Genomic DNA, 15952 nt, shown 5'->3' on the forward strand with positions numbered 1-15952 from the left:
CTGATGGAGCCGGAGGGTTTTCACTCAGAAGACATCCTGTTTGTAAGCATCCAATAAATCAATGCAATCTCAGACCACCCCCCCCCCCATGTGACCACAAACTGCATCAGAATCCGTTTTCCGTCGCCAGCGCGTTGCAGCTTTAACCGGTCCATCATGCCTTGCGGTGTCCCACTTCAATCCCCGTGTAATTTACAAGCGGTCATCCACCACCACCACCACCACAAGATCTAGCGGGTAGAACTACATCCTAAGAGAAAAAAACCCCAAAAACAACCCACGTCGGATGTCCAGTCACCACGCGTGTTTACATCCACACCAGCGGGGCGCAGACGCGGGGATGTGCGCATTCCGTTAACTCTTTACTGGAGCAGGACGCGCGCAACGGAGCAGGATCTCCCGCATATGCGGGGAAAAGTGACCGGATTCCAGCTCCTTTTATTCCCAGAGAGAATATTGCGGCTCCATCAACAACAGAAAGGGGTGTTTTCCACGCGGACACACAGCGGTCTTCTGCTGGGTGGAGGTAGGTAGAGATCCACGCACACTGCTGAGTCTAGGTGTTTATTTAATACGCCAGATTAAAAGCTGCTGCCTTTATAGACAGTTACAAATCAATCCCTGCTCTTACACGCGTCAAACAGCCACGGGAGCTGGTGCATGTTGCTCAGATGTAGTTGTGTAACTTTTATTTTGCAGGTTGATCCATGAATTTTCTTTCCCCATCCTCCATTTTTAAACTGGAAATTGTGTAACCCGCTTGATAGTTGACGCTCCACATGAGAAAAACCTGAACAGGAGGGATGCAGTTTTTTGTTTTTTCCCCACAAGGTGAAAAAACCAGATCCGTGAGCCAGCAGGTCATGAGTGGGTGAATGTGAGTGGATCTGCTGAGCGTTGCAATGATGAGTATCTTAATAGAGTTAAAGGGAAGTCCTTGGAGCACAAGTGCGGTGGAAGCAAGGGCAAAACGCACCTCAGGCTTTCCAGAGAGACTGCACGATATTGGGATAAACACACTAATATTACAATATATATTTTGGCATTATTCAAAATCCCTGAAAAGAATGGTGCATTACCTGAACAGAACTTTTTAGATAGTGAGTTTGATGATGGAGGAAGACAAATCTGATGAATAATAACAGAAATCAAGTGAAATAAATTGTGCTACAAATGTCTCGTGTTCCGAAAAGGTTTCTGTGTTGGAATCAGCTCACTTTAGGTTTACTTGACATTGCATGTGCTGTAGTATGAGTATTGCACACATGCACACGGCAGTAAAACATAAAATGCATGGTGATGTGTGTCCTGAGTCATGCAAACACATCCCTGTTCCTCTGCATCTGCTGAACCGTGGATTGTTTCTTCACTTATATTTTATCTGCTTGTGGAAAAACTCAAGCTTGCTATGCTTTTTATAGATGAGGAATCATTTTATTTTGTATTTCAGAATTTATTATCAAATGCTTTTGCATTGATGTTCTCTAAGTAGCTCATTCAGTCCTAAAGCATAACATCTGAACCACGTTTAGAACCTCCCAGTCCGGGTTCTTCAGCTGGTGAACAATTCATTACCTTCATATCAGACATGTGTTCCTCAAATGGAAAACTTAAACCTAACATCATTCTTGTGTAAGTCTAGTCCAGTCTGTGTTTCAGTAGACACCCCCACCACACACACACACACACACACATACACACCTCGTGGTCCACTAAGCTCCTAGTCTTACAGGGTTAAAGGCTTATTCTCTCCAACAAGCTCATTACTTAACTTTTGAAGCTGCGAGTTGACAGTTTGCTTGCAGTGCTTTATAATGTCCCCAGTGGGAATATAATATAATAAATAAAAATGTTGAGTTTTGAAATGGATACACACATGGAAAAGAAAACCATGACAAGTTGTGAAATTGCCCTCTAAAACGCTGCTGATTGTTTCCTCGCAGGAAATTTACGGGTTAAAGTTTCTTGCAGGACGAATGTTTGAACAGAAAGCTGAGAAGGAGACAGGTTCTAAGATGAAACTCCAACCAGGAGCTTGTGATTTTGTCTTCAGGGTGGACTAACCACACCAGAGGTCTTTGACACATAACCTTGAATCATTCCACAGAATTAATAGGGGGGGGCAGGAACGATGACACACTGCGGCGTAACGAGGTTGCGGGCTAACTCCAAACCCGTCCCAGGGCCGCCCACTTGGAAGGACACTCTATCAATAAAGGTGACATCCTGTGGAGGACGAGGGTCACATCTTAATGTGATTTGTTTGAACCGCGCCGAGATACCTGCTGACGCTGCCGTTTCCTGTCGCTCATGAGATTCCGTGCTTTCGCCATCGCCTCGATACGACTTGTGGGAACCTTTTGTGTCGGAGTTGCACACTTATTCAGTTTGTGTCCAAATCCCTAGGAAACAAGGACGTTCCCATCGACCCCTTTGCTCAGCCACACCGAACAAACCAACGGTGGCACGTCGCCGCTCCGTTTTGTGATTTTAGATGGCATACCAGCGTTCTGAAAGCAAATCATGTGTGACCGCCAGAGTCCGCATCCATGTTGGAGCAGAGCTTTCAAACCGCAGAAATAACAGGGCAAACATGGGGGTTGTTCCCATCTCCTGTTCAAACAGGGAAGGGCTCCTCGCCATATTTAGACATTTTCAGTGTGGTTTCTTCTTTGAGTTAGCTTGTACCTGCTACAAGCTGCTTGTTAAATGTCGCACTTTTGGGTTTACCTACTCAGGACATAGTTAAAAATGTCTTTCCACTTTGTACGAAACAGACTTCAAGACTGTCAATGCACTTTAAGCCCGTTTACAGCCACTTTCTATGCTTTTAACTTTCGCCTTTTGCCCTAGCTCGATGCAGTTTGGTGTCTAGCCTGCTTTCGCCTCATTGGGTGGTCGCAGACCAAACCGTTTGAGTCCCGTGGTTAATCTCCACCAGCACACAGACTTTGAGTTTCCAGCAATTCTCTCCTCTATAATCTAGAACCCGTGAAACCGTTCTGCGTTTGCACGCCTCCATGTTTTGTCACGTTAGAATCCAACAAAGAGGAAGTGACTAGAAAGCACGTGTTGCTCTCTTAATTGTTTAGTTTACTTTCCCAGACCGTGCCCTCCAATCAGTCCGGTCATCTATGTAAGACTCGGACAAAGCCGGAGCTGTGTTGCCATGGCGAGGGATTGTTTGCATCCAGTCATGCTGCATACAAACACACACACACACACACACACACACACACACATACTCTGCAGCATGCTCTTTTGTCTGCGCACCAGTGGACCCACTTCCTGCCGCCTCGACTCCCTTGTTGCGTTAAAAATTGGCCTCTGATTGCATCACCATGTGTTGTTGAAGCTCTGCTGCTTTGAGACGTCACGACTTTTTGACACCGAGTTCCTCTGATCACGTTGTATTGTCAGTTAAGACCGGAAAAAGATTTAATACCTGGTGTTGTTAACATGATTTGCCTCGAAGGCTGTTGGAAAAACAAGCCAAGGTCGGGGCTTCAGACCTGATCAATGAGTTTGTTAAAGTTAAATTAAGATGGACTGAGCTGAAGAAAGACAGGAAATGAAGTCTTTCCTGGGTGTTTTACATTTAAACCCACAGTTGTTTTCATGCTCATCTCAGCGACATTGGAGGGTCTGTTGTCGGTCCATCTTTGAGGAACTGCTGAGGAACGCAGACCCGTAAACACTTCAGCCTCTCCTAACTCTGCCTTCCTGTGGCATCCTGGGAATGAAACTTCAGGAGAGGCCGACTGAAGTCACAACTAAGTTTAGCTCGATGGTTCACAACCCAGACTACACTGTTCACGTCTGGAATGGCTGTAGCAAAAGTTGTCCGACAACAGGGGCTGGTTCTAGTAACAGTCATCGAACTTTTAAGTTCACTACGACAGAATTAGCTCTGCTAGTCTCTACAGACAGAAATAGAGACAATGCTTTGTCCTTATTGTGAGCGTCTCGTCTGCAGCCGCTCTTTGAGGGTCGGTTGCTGGAAGTTGTGAGAAGCAGGGTACACTCCGAACGCGTCGCCAGCGCATCGCTGAGTCACATGAACGACGAACAAACACTCACACCTATGGACAATTTAGTACTGACCAATTCACCTACTTTTCATGTTTTCTGAGGTGGGAGGAAGTCGGAGAACCCAGGCAGACACAGGGAGAACTTACAAACTCTGCACAGAAAGGACTCGAACCCGGTATCTTCTTTCTGTGAGGCGACAGCGCCACTCACCGTGAAACGCATACTATAGTCTTGGGTTGTTGTTGTTGTTGTTTTGGGGTTTTTTTTCAAATTTTTCAAATTGAGATTAGCGTTCCTGTTAACGCTAAGAGTCCAAAGGAGCAGCTGAGGCTGATCAGGTTCTGTGATTCACACAGGAATTCGATTAGGTGGACATTGATAAGCTTGAAGCCAGTTTGGCTTTTCCAGGTCACAGAATATAAACCCCGTGGACTTGAGTTCATCCAGAGCTTTTTGTCGGACACGGTTTGTCGGTCCTGAGAAATATCTGAAGTAAACACGCCTGTTTAATGTAATCTTTAAATAACAGACTACACTGCGAGATTACTGATACATGCATCTGATGAGTGTGATCATTATCCGTGAGGTGTGAATGGCTCCAGTGTGACTTCTCACACTGATGTGAGGCTAACGCTGGTGGTCCGTGAGGGGGGGAGAGGTTTCCCCAGCTTGTGTCAAATGGTTTTACCTCAGTGTGGTTTCAGCTGCGACCATCGTTGAATTAAAATATTAAAATATTTCAACCCCCGCCGTGAAATTTTTAAAGCCGTCGACACCTCGTCCGTTAAAGAAGATCCGTTAGAATATGATCAGGCTGGAACTCTCAAACTTTCTGAAGTATAATGGCGCTTTTTCACCTTCACTCACACTTTCTCCTTAATTTGACCCCCTCCTCTCTCTCTCCTCATGGGTATGGTCTCATTTACTGGGTTCAGATGTATTCCATCATAGCTGTCTGCAGTTACAAATCATCCCATTTTGGGGGGGTTTTGCCCTTACCAGATGTCTTCAGTGCAACATAAAGCAGACTCAGTGGGGAAAAGCCTTCAAGGGGAGGGGGAGCAGAAGTTAAATTGCAGGAGGATTGGGAGTCCCACTCCAGCTGGGATGAAGATTGAATAGCTACGGGTTCCCCCATGAGATACGAAAGTCAAGGATCCGAATCTCAGCTGATGGCTGAAGTTGGAGGAGAAAGGACTGCAGACGTCAGAGCATTGGGCTCTGCCCCCCCCCCCCCCCCCCCGCCGCCCGCCGCCCTGTTGCTGGCCCATTGTGGCCGTCTTGCCAGGTTGATAATGACTGCTGCACCACCGAGGCGCTTGTGTCAGCAGTTTGGAGCAGCCCTCATTCTGCGTGCATGAGACCGCTGTAAGCTTTCCTGCACTGACACCAGCAAATGAAAAATATATTGGATCGGATAATCACTGTGCCACCAGCGGGTTCTCAGGGCAATTCATCAGCAAAACTCCACAAGGACACATGTTGCTAGTGGATAGCCCACAGGAAGCTAAGATGATGGCTTTTCCCAGTCGTATTCTAATAACCGTACAGTTTCAGACAGTGTTAAACAAATGACACCACAAGTAAATACAATTTTGTTCAAAGAAGTGAAAGTAAACTATGCTACTGTTTGCTGGGGATCTTTTTCGTCCCCTGGGCCCCATTGTATAGAAAAATAATTTCGTTAAGTGTGAGAAAGAATTAATAGTAATAGAAGAGTTGAATTTTAATTCAATTTTATTGTGAAAATTTAATATTCTGTCATTACTTTTTGCCAAAAATGATCTGTAATTCACTTATTTGGCCGTTTGGGGGCAGTGCAGCAATTTGTAAGTACACTTTTCACACATTAGCCTCTTATATAGTTTATAGTGTTGACGTTCCTGCAAACAGTCGCTTACTTATTCATACGGAAAACTGTGTGGACATTAGTTTGTGTTTGTGTTTTTGGCCACCTGGAAAATATCCATTACTCACTTTAATCCTTGGCTCCGGTTTTGTTTCCTCCTGATGGAAATATCGTCCTCTTTAGTTGCTAAATGCTCCACTTTTACTCTGCCTCCTGTTTAGTGTTAGCAGGTGATGTATGGTGGGGGTTTAGCGCTTTAATCAGATGCCTAATGCAGCTGGAAGCAACACTGATGAAGGCAGTAAAAATCTGTGAAGTTGTGCATCCTGAATCCAAAGCAAGCAACAATAAAAAAACGATGAAAAAAGCTCCACAGACCTGATGGGAACTGCAGTCATTTTTTTGTGTTTTCATTCATTTTTAAATATGTATTCATGCACTGATCATTGTTTTTGTTTTTTTTCCCCTTTAAGGATGGACTTAACATCAGCTTCCCTTCACGGTGCGGAGGAATGAAGGCCTCTGAATGAAGGCCATGGAGCTGAAAGTGTGGGTGGACGGAGTGCAGCGAATCGTGTGTGGGGTCACCGAGTTCACCACATGCCAGGAAGTGGTCATCGCTTTGGCGCAAGCCATCGGTAAGCTACAGGTTTGCTCGGGGGGGATGGGGGGGTGGATTCTATTACAAGCGTAGGAGAAATTAAAGTAAATGACTTTTGGTTGCATGTTCGGGAATTTACAGTTTAATGTAAGTACACAAAAATGGAAAAACTCAAAGTCCATTGAACGCAATTTTGAAATCCTCTCCATGTGATTTCTACACTGAAACCCCCCCCCCCAAAGTGGTTTAAATCATATTTTGTCCAGCATAAATCCCTGCAGAGATTTTTTTCTTGGATGCCGGTTGGATATCTGCCAGGCAGGTTGTCAGACGTGCTGCAGATGATATATTGCACTAAAATTAAAAGTGACTAGAAGGCACAAAGAGATTTTCACCACAAGTGGTCTGCAGAAAAAACAAGGTGAGTCATGCTGCAGGCTTCAGTTTATTCCTGCACACCGTCTCCGCTGCCAATGTGGACTGTGTTGCACATATGGCGGTGGATTTTTATGATACGACCGCTTTAAAATGAGAGTTATGTTCTGTTTATAATGGTTCTCTCGCTGCCTACTGCAGATAGATGCTTTTAGAGCTAAAACATATGTCATTCACAGCGACAGTGCAGCGGGAGTTACGGCGTTCCCTCGCCTTTGTGTTCACTGTGCCTTTTGTCCAGACCAGGACACTTTGATGTGAATGGTCCAGTGATGAATGCACCTCTTTTACAAGGAACCCTTATTGTCAAAGGAGAGGGGGGGGAGGTGAGGGTAGGATGGGTACTGTTTTACTTTTATCTATACGTGCACGGACAAGAATGCAGGCGCGGAGCACTGGACCATTGAACGTTGTCCTTTTCCCAACACAGTCGCTGTTTGTTGAGTCGACTGTTCCCACTGTAAAGTCCTTTTTTTTTTAACTCAAATGATTCTTTGAAACGACCAAAGCAGCACGAGCGTGGGAGAGTTGTGTCAGAATACAAAGGATCTATAAAGTGGTTTTTATCAGTGAGCTCTTTTATTTACGACACAAGTCGGAACAGGCTTTGCCGTTTCTGAAAACATTCCATGTCTTGGACAAAAATTGGACTTTATCAAGCAAGTTTGGGCCCTCATGACACAAGTTAGTTTTACTTCAGAGAATAGTTTCATGCTTGACAGCATCTCTCAAAAATCTTGAAATTCAACCTTCACTTTTGAGTTTTTTTTTAGCCTCAGTTGCCGAAGCATTCAGCCAGAACATGTTTCTGCCTCTTTCCCCCAAAGTCATTATCCTTTATTTTGACAGTTAAGTCTTTCATCCAGAGCAAAAATGAAAAGAAATGCTCGGAAAAACTCCTTTTGAGTCTTTGTCTCAGGTCGCACTGGCAGGTACACTCTGATCGAGAAATGGCGTGAAACGGAGCGCCACCTGGCCCCCCACGAGAACCCTGTGATTTCCCTCAACAAGTGGGGCCAGTATGCCAGCGACGTCCAGCTCATCCTCCAGAGGACCGGCCCGTCCGTCAGCGAGCGGCCCACTTCCGACGGGCAGACCCACGTCCCGGAACGCGGCTTCTACCGGCAGAGCCTCCCGCCTCTGGCCAAGCTCCGTCTGTCGGGGATCGACCGCTCTCTCCGACGACGAGAACCCAAACGCAAGTCCCTCACGTTCACCGGCGGGGCGAAGGGTCTGCGAGACTTGTTTGGGAAGAGCAGAGATGCTGAAGGTAAGTCTGCTTCCCCCTTTCTTTAAAAAGTCTTTCTCCTGGTTTTTCAGTCTTCACTCTTTCTCCCCTCCTGCAGCCAAACGGCCGCAGCAGGACGGCGTGAACCTCAACCTGCACAGAGTTGGAGGTGTTGGGGTCACGTCTGTTCCTGGGAGTCCTGCCAAGGACCTGAACCGGCTGGTGCAGCTCCAGAGAGACAAACTTCAGGCCCTGCAAAGCCGTTTGCTGGGCTGCCAGGCCGAGATGCGAGACTGGGAGGAGTCCGCTGGCGAGGCCAATGAAGTGAGCACACACTTGGGCTACTGATGTGTGGATCTATAGTCTAAAACCATGTCTTCAGATCCATTAAGGGTCACGTTGCCATCACTGATGCACAGTTGCAGTAAGCTAATTCTTTTCTAAGCACATAAGAGCTTTATTTCCTGTCTATTAATGTCGTGAGTGCTTTTGAAACTGTTTTAATCTTCTTAGCCCATAAGTGTGGCGACCTCTTTACGTTTGATTTCATTACTACCTTCTCTTTGGGGCGAGAAAGTTCTCCTGTCGAGCCATTTAAAAAACTTTTTTTTTTGCTCGCTTGACCCAGGAAGGAAACCTGGAGGAGGAGCTGCTGCTTCTGGAGCAGAAGGCGAGGAGGAACGACGCAGAAATGGAGGAGGAAGAGTTCTGGCAGAATGAGCTGCAGATCGAGCGAGAGGCCGAGAGGCAGCTTCGGGAACGTCTGGCCGAGCTGCGGGGAGGCGTCCGCGACTGCGAGGCCAAGCTGTCCGAATACTTAGCGCGTATTCAGGTGAGGCTAACACGCATGCGGGTAGATTTTTATCATGATGAGATTTTTTGTGAAGATTTTGCATGTGCCAGATATAATTTGCTGTTTATTATGTCTTCGTAGAGCATGGAGGCAGGCCTGGAGGAGGAGCGGCTGCAGCAGGAGGCCCAGCTCAACCAGCAGGTCAATGAGGCTGAGGTAAAATAGCCATGCTGACACCTCTGAGTGCCTGTCCAAAAATGTATAATGAATTTATTTTTCAGAGGATCAGTAAAATATTAGAATTTTCTTCAAACCAGGCTTCATTTAAATGTTTAAAAAAAATTTTTAAACATTTTTTACATTTTAGATGCTATTGTAGTGGTCAAACAAACGCAGGAAAGAAGCAAGTTACAAAAAAAAAAAAGCACGTAGAAAATGTTGCTTAGGCTTAGCTAGGCTAGATGTAGACTTTTGGTCCTAGTGCAATAATAATAATAATAATCTTGTTTAGGAAGGAGGTGATGGGAGATTTTTCAAATGCAAAGCAAAAAGTGATCCATGATATCAGAACGTCATTTTTACTGGAAAGAAACTTCTGGAGTTGTAGCCTCCTCTATCTTCACTCCGAGAACCAGTTTTCTTTTGCCCATTTCTCTTGACAGGTTGTAATGACTATTGGCTCTCTCCCTTACTTCCTGTCTGGGTTTCAGATGCAGGCACAGCTGGAGAAAGCCAGGGCCGAGTTGGAAATGCAGAGCCAGCACACGGCGCGGCTGGAGAGCAGCTGCAGGGCGCTGGAACACTCGCTCGGCCAATCCGGAAAGAGATTGCAGGTCAGCTCAGGTCCAACTGTCCATTTTTTATTTTCGACTTTGCTTTGTGCGGAGGATACTGAAGTTTTATTTCAGAGAAATGCTCCTGGAAAAGTTGGTGTGACTTTTGGACTGGGCTGAGTTTGAAAATCTAATCCTCTGTACGCCAAAGGAAACCTAAGTTTGTTAAGTTGTGGGCAGTGAAGCAAAGTTTAATCTCTACCTTGCAGGGATGCGTGGCGGATCCTCGGCTGCATGCATCCTGGTGGAAACTCAAGTCAGGGTCCGGTCGGGTGTGGGAAGAGTGAGATAATGAGAAGGGGGAGCAGAGGAGAGCGTTACGGCATTCTTCAGCTGATTAGAATGGGGCCTGAATAAGTGCAAAATCCCTTCCCTGCAGTTGCATAACTGTCATTTTCCACCTCATCGAGGTCACTGTATTCACAATCCAGCAGCTAAAATCAGTCGCGCTATCAAAATTTTCTAATTCTGATTTTTACAAGATTAAATCTGTAGACATGTCTTATTATTTTAACGGTGCATTTTCATTCCAATACAGGACAAAGAGCAGGAGCTGGAGCTGCTAACAAAAGAGCTCCGGCAGGTCAACCTGCAGCAGTTCATCCAGCAGACCGGTACCAAGGTCACGGTGCTTCCTGCTCAACCCGCAGGAGTAAACAACAACAACAACGGTGTGTATACAAACAGATCCGAATGCACACAAACCAGCAAGAGCAGACTGTTTCTAGTGTGACATGTTAGCATCACCATGTCAAAGTCGCTAATTTGACACATTCTGAGGGGCTTTACGTCACATGTGTGTACACAGTGCCACCTAGAGGTCACAGTGAGAATGACATGCCAGAATGACTGCAACCTGCAGCCGAGGCTTTATAACAACTTAAATATGTAACCCTCTGTAGTTTGGTGTAGCATTCTTAATGCAAAAACAAGTATATAATCAAAGGTATTCATAGCAATTCAAATAATTTGTGCTTACTCCTGTAACCTGTAGATTCTAGAGTTATTTCATTCTCAATTGAGTTCATCTTTTGTTGCAGATGTGGAGTCAAATTCTTTGAAACGACTCGGCTCATCCCGTCTCTTCCCCAGCAACCTCCGTACTCTCAAAAGCACCGTGTCCTCCAGCCTCAACCCCGAAGGCATCTACGTTTGACCCCAAACTGTCCAGGAGGTGTCGTCCCAGTGGCAGGAGAGACTTGATATTACCACAGCTGTTCTTTTGGAAGTCATCAAACTGCTGAAATTACAAAGTGCAACACCCAAGTTATGGGGGAAGTTGGCAAAATACACAGCCTGGAGGATTCACGTCTTTGGACATCTTTTTTTTCCCCCCACCTTGCTAAGACAGAGACTCAAACTGATGTCAGCATCCAATCTAACTTTTAATTTACCATCAGGGTGAACGAGGATTCTCAGTCTGCAAAATGCTCCATTTTCTCTGCATTAAAAAAATGGTCAAACTCTTTTGCTGACAGCAGAGGCTTCAGCCAAACAGAACATTATTAAATCAAGAACAGGAGAGACTGAACGGATGCGACGTTTGGACCCAAGTAAGCATTAGCCACACCTGTGCTATAACCTCAGCCATATCCGGTTGCCTTACTCTGGTGTTGTCAAAACCAGAGGCTGATGAGTCTAATGTAGCGACAGAACTATGCGCCATATAAATAAAAACACCTAGCATCTATTCAGGTTATGCCGATTTGTGGTAACTGATGTCAGTATGACTTTACTTCCTGTTCTCTCTTATAAATACCAATCATATTTCTCTTAATGTCTCTTAAAATGAAGGAGAAAAACATCTCTCATATCATATAGTGGATGTAAGAGAGCTTTGAGCCTGCAGTTCTAACGCAGCCTGGAAATTTTGCCAAAACAAAAGACGTCGTACTCTGTCTGACCACCAGGTGGCGACAAAATATGTATTATTCGGACAGGTGGAAGCAGGTGCTGGTCTGATGTGGGCTGTAGGTTCGTTTTGGTGGGTTTTATAGATGCATATGACTGTGCAGAATAATCTGAGGTGCCACTTAGATCATTAAGTATGCAACATGTTTCACTGTGTTCATCAGGCAGGGATTAACACAAGCAAACCTGTGTTCTCCTGTCTGCATCTCTTTTTTTTTTACGTTAATGAACTAAAGATGTCTCATATGAACCAAAGCTAGTGTGAAAACATTAATAGTTAGATGAATGTACTTTCAATGTATGCAACTTGTGCCAGTGAAGTCTCTTAATAGTTACGGTTTGTTAGTCAATGCCAGATGAAATTTTGTGTTGCATCATCAAACAGAAGAGAAAAAAATTGAGTTTGAAAAGACTGGGATTACAACTAAGACAAAGTTAACAGTAAAATTCAAACAAAATACGTAAAAAGGACTCAAATTTCCCAAATTATGGATTTTTAATTACATTTTTACAATGAACTACATTTTTCAAAGTAATTTTCTTCATTATACAGTAGAGGAATTCCATAAAGTGCTGCTTAAGCCATATTTTTCACCATATTTTACTATTATACTAAAGTTTATTCAAAGTTTTTATCCAGTTCAGTTTCAGATTAGATGTACAAACTATAATTTACACATAAATAATGATTTATTTAAAATTAAGCATTGCCAACTGTTATGCAAAAAGAGACTGCTTTTACTTTCGGTACTAAATGAAGATTATTTTTATTTTTGACCGAATTTCAATTTCTAAGATGTTTTCCAATACAGACAAATTTTGTGTATTTGCCTTACATCTCAAAAACTTTTTTTGCCCATTGCCAAACTCAAACTTGTTATGTCCAGCGTTTTCCAGTGTGAAGTAAAATCGCTCACACATTTCACAAGCTCAGTATCTTATTGACCCACATTGGAGTGCATAAAAAAGCTCATGTTTGCGCGATAACGAAGCAAATTCCTCCCTCTGGCGAGAAGCATCTTTTTTGTTGTTTGCTCTGCAGCGGAAAACAAACCCAGGGGGGATTCACATCACAACTTGGCAAAGTGTTCTCAGAAATTGTTTAGTCACAGAAGTTTTCCTCGTCTCCTTCTCGATCAGTATGCAGAATTATCATCATGGCAACAACGTCCTCCGTGTCTGAGACTGAAAACCGCTAATAAAGGGATCTCTGTCTCTGATATTGTGAATAATGGCGCTCCTTCCTGAAAAACAATGTACATAATGTCTGCAGGACACATTGCTCTATATAAGTAGAATAAAGTCTGAAATACGAGTGCTAGAAAGCTTAGATTCAACTAGACAACTCTGTGTGCATGCACTAATGTGAGATTGGTTTATCTGGACACCTCATTAGTAGCTACTGAGGATGCAAAAATTCATCTGTGGTTTCTTTTTTCGCTTTGTTGTGTCCCCTTTTTTTTGCCTTGTTGACATTTAAACAAGTCTGAGCTTTTCTAAAGAGCAGGCAGATGATGTAAGCCAGCAGGTAAAAAATGGTTAAAATTGCACATTCATTTCTTGCCTTTTCATATAATTTTGTCAAAGACAACATCATTAAAGAGATGTCTATGTTGCATTGAAACATGACAATAAGTGGACCGGCATTGTTGTTTGTATCATTTTCCCGCCTCGTACTTTGAGACAACCAATAATTTGCTTCCTTTGTGCCATCAGTAGGGCTTTCCAATGAAAGTGCACATAGAGACGAGATGATGGAGCCATTATGGAATCAGCCATCAAGGGGCTTTGAAAGCTATTCTACAAATGATGCAGCTCAGGGATATTTGAAGGAGAATTACCCCCAACAGGAATGGGCAGGAAGTAAAAATGGATAGCTGTTGTTCACGGCGTTGGAAGCGGTTTGACAAGTTAAATCATATATTTGCTGTCAAGGGAACTCCCTGACAAGTTAAATGTGTAGCATTGGCTCCTAGATACAAAAATAGACTTAGATATTTTATTCTGAGATGGATGACGCTTTAAGTGTTCCTGGCCCCTAGTTGATCTCCAGCTGGGGTCAGTTGAAGCAACTGGTTTTGCCCTGGCAGCGTTTCCACACCCTGCTGGTTAGATGAACTGTTCTCTGCCGACATCACTGACTTGCACTAACTCAATATTTAGTACTTTTTAAATGGAATATGTTGTGTTCTTTACTTACAAGTTCACTTCCTGTTTGTTTGTTTTTCTCTTTCAGATTTGATCTTTTATGTTCTTTTGGTAATGAATCATTGACATGTAATCCGATGTATTAATAATGTAAAAGAAATAAATGCATAGAATGGATTTACAAAAGTGCCAGAAATGAATAAACTGCTATACAGTGTTGAAAGCTGTTTTGTTTTTTCTTATTTAACAGAAAATTTAAGAATAGAAAACAAGATTGTTGATATTTATTGTCTTTATAATGGTAGCGACTACATAGGCTAACATTAGCTAACATTGAAATCTTGAGAATGAGAAATATAAAAGGGTAATTTATCCACAGTGTATTTCTTAGCTGGCCAGAAAAACTAGCTTACTCTCATGCTCATCTCTATATGTTGATGACCTCTTGACCTTTCCAGCGGGGACTCCGCCTCCAGCCCATGTCAGCTGGGATGTGCTCCAGCAACCCCACAATCCTGCACGGGATGAGAGAATGGAAGATGGATGGATTGCTGTCATTACTGTGCAAACTTTCCTAAATCCCCGTGGGTGCGCTAATCCTGGCACACGTTGCCAATGAGACTACTGTACCTTTGTTCATCCAATTTATATAAAATTTACTTATACATTATAGATCCTATAAGGTTATGGTCATCTGTATCATCAGAATTACATTTGTATTTTCTTGTTTGTTCACTTAAAATTAACTAATTCATGATATTGTAACAGTTTGATCAATTATTCTCCTTAGTGTACCTTTATTTCTTTTCGAGGTTAAAGAAAACACCAATTACACCAAATGGCACACAGTAAACATGGGGCTTTTTTTACCCTGGAGCTATTGCAGACTTTGCCCTAGTGGGGATCCGGCCTCAGATAGATAGAGATAAACCGACAAGAGTAATGTGTGTGGTTTGGTCATCTTAAGGGAATTGTAAAAGCACTGGTAATCTCAGGATTAGTAACACTGTGGTAGATTTAGATTTTCTGTGGTGGCGATTAAAAGCAGCGCTCACACCTGCAGCAAAGAAAAGCTGCCACATCCTGACGACACCAGGGTAAACTTTTTAAGTTGCCTAACAAGACGAGCTACTTTCTACAATTCTAAAATGAATTACAGGTAGTCCTCAATTTAGGAACACTTGATTTACAAACATTCGGAGATACGAACAAATGCCACAATCTGACTATTCTCCTGCAGTTCCGCTTTCTGCCACAACCTCTGCAGGGGCAGCACCGCTGCGTTCATGCAGTTCCAATACTCGTCTCTCCCTTTTGTTTTTCGTTGTTGTCCCTATGAGCATCTGAGAGCGTCCGCCTTTGTACCCCCTTTGGATACGTTAAGGTTTATCATGATGATAAAGATAAAGGTTAGTGAAGATAGTGGTAATGGTGTAGGAGCCGTTTTATAGTTTATGTGTATATGTAAGCTTTATTTATTTATTTTGCTTTAACTCTGTTGCTATGTCACTTTGTTCACTCCTTATTGGCTGCTGCACCTGTCACAGGTGTTACAGGTTTGGTAATCAGCTGTCAGAGGTCAGATCAGAGCAGAGCGGTGGGGGAACACGGTTCTTACCCTCAGCCAACATAGGCCAGTATAAATACAACCCAGTTATCTTTTTGACTGTTTAACCCGTAAATGTATTATTTTTTGCAACAAATGGGAACCTCACCCAAAGAGAAACATCCTTCTGGTCATTTTTATTGACTGAAACTGGATACATGTCATGGACGTTCCTAACCCACCGTGAGTGGCTATTACATGGAACATTTTTGGAGATAGTCATTACAGTGGAGACCATCTTCTGATGACTCTGCCTCTGACCGACGATGACTCCTCCCTGCTCCTTCAATTGAAAGGTAAAGTATGTGCTACATGCTACATGCTAAAGTACCTTACAGTGACTGCACTCTGAAGAGGTAAACAGTGGGGATCCAAATATTCGTACCAAAGAAAAACATTAGTGATTAAAAAAAAAAAGTACCCTGGATATTTAGCCCTGCTGTCAGTCACAACCCAACTTCACTGCACAACTGTTTGATTCAGGCTTTATAAATAAAGTTGACTTTTGTTGTTGGA

The 15952-nt window shown here is 43.5% G+C and overlaps 1 protein-coding gene across 1 annotated transcript; it reads left to right on the forward strand.

The window, feature by feature from the left end:
• The first annotated feature begins 147 nt into the window (after window positions 1–147).
• On the forward strand, window positions 148–14039 carry rassf8b (Ras association domain family member 8b). Its single transcript, XM_068307371.1, has 9 exons — window positions 148–526; window positions 6355–6519; window positions 7837–8187; window positions 8264–8469; window positions 8774–8977; window positions 9080–9154; window positions 9649–9771; window positions 10310–10442; window positions 10812–14039. The coding sequence occupies exons 2-9, from the start codon at window positions 6408–6410 to the stop codon at window positions 10925–10927; spliced, it is 1320 nt and encodes a 439-aa protein (XP_068163472.1). The 5' UTR covers window positions 148–526; window positions 6355–6407; the 3' UTR covers window positions 10928–14039.
• The last annotated feature ends 1913 nt before the right edge of the window (window positions 14040–15952 follow it).

The sequence above is a fragment of the Antennarius striatus genome, chromosome 22 (genome assembly GCF_040054535.1).
Source record: "Antennarius striatus isolate MH-2024 chromosome 22, ASM4005453v1, whole genome shotgun sequence".
NCBI lineage: Eukaryota > Metazoa > Chordata > Actinopteri > Lophiiformes > Antennariidae > Antennarius > Antennarius striatus.

Bases quoted from the DNA above. Each gene is read 5' to 3' on its own strand.
- rassf8b (XM_068307371.1), top strand. From the start codon at position 6,408: ATGAAGGCCATGGAGCTGAAAGTGTGGGTGGACGGAGTGCAGCGAATC. The intron at 8,978-9,079 runs GTGAGGCTAACA...ATGTCTTCGTAG, and splicing joins AATACTTAGCGCGTATTCAG to AGCATGGAGGCAGGCCTGGA. The intron at 9,155-9,648 runs GTAAAATAGCCA...TCTGGGTTTCAG, and splicing joins AGCAGGTCAATGAGGCTGAG to ATGCAGGCACAGCTGGAGAA.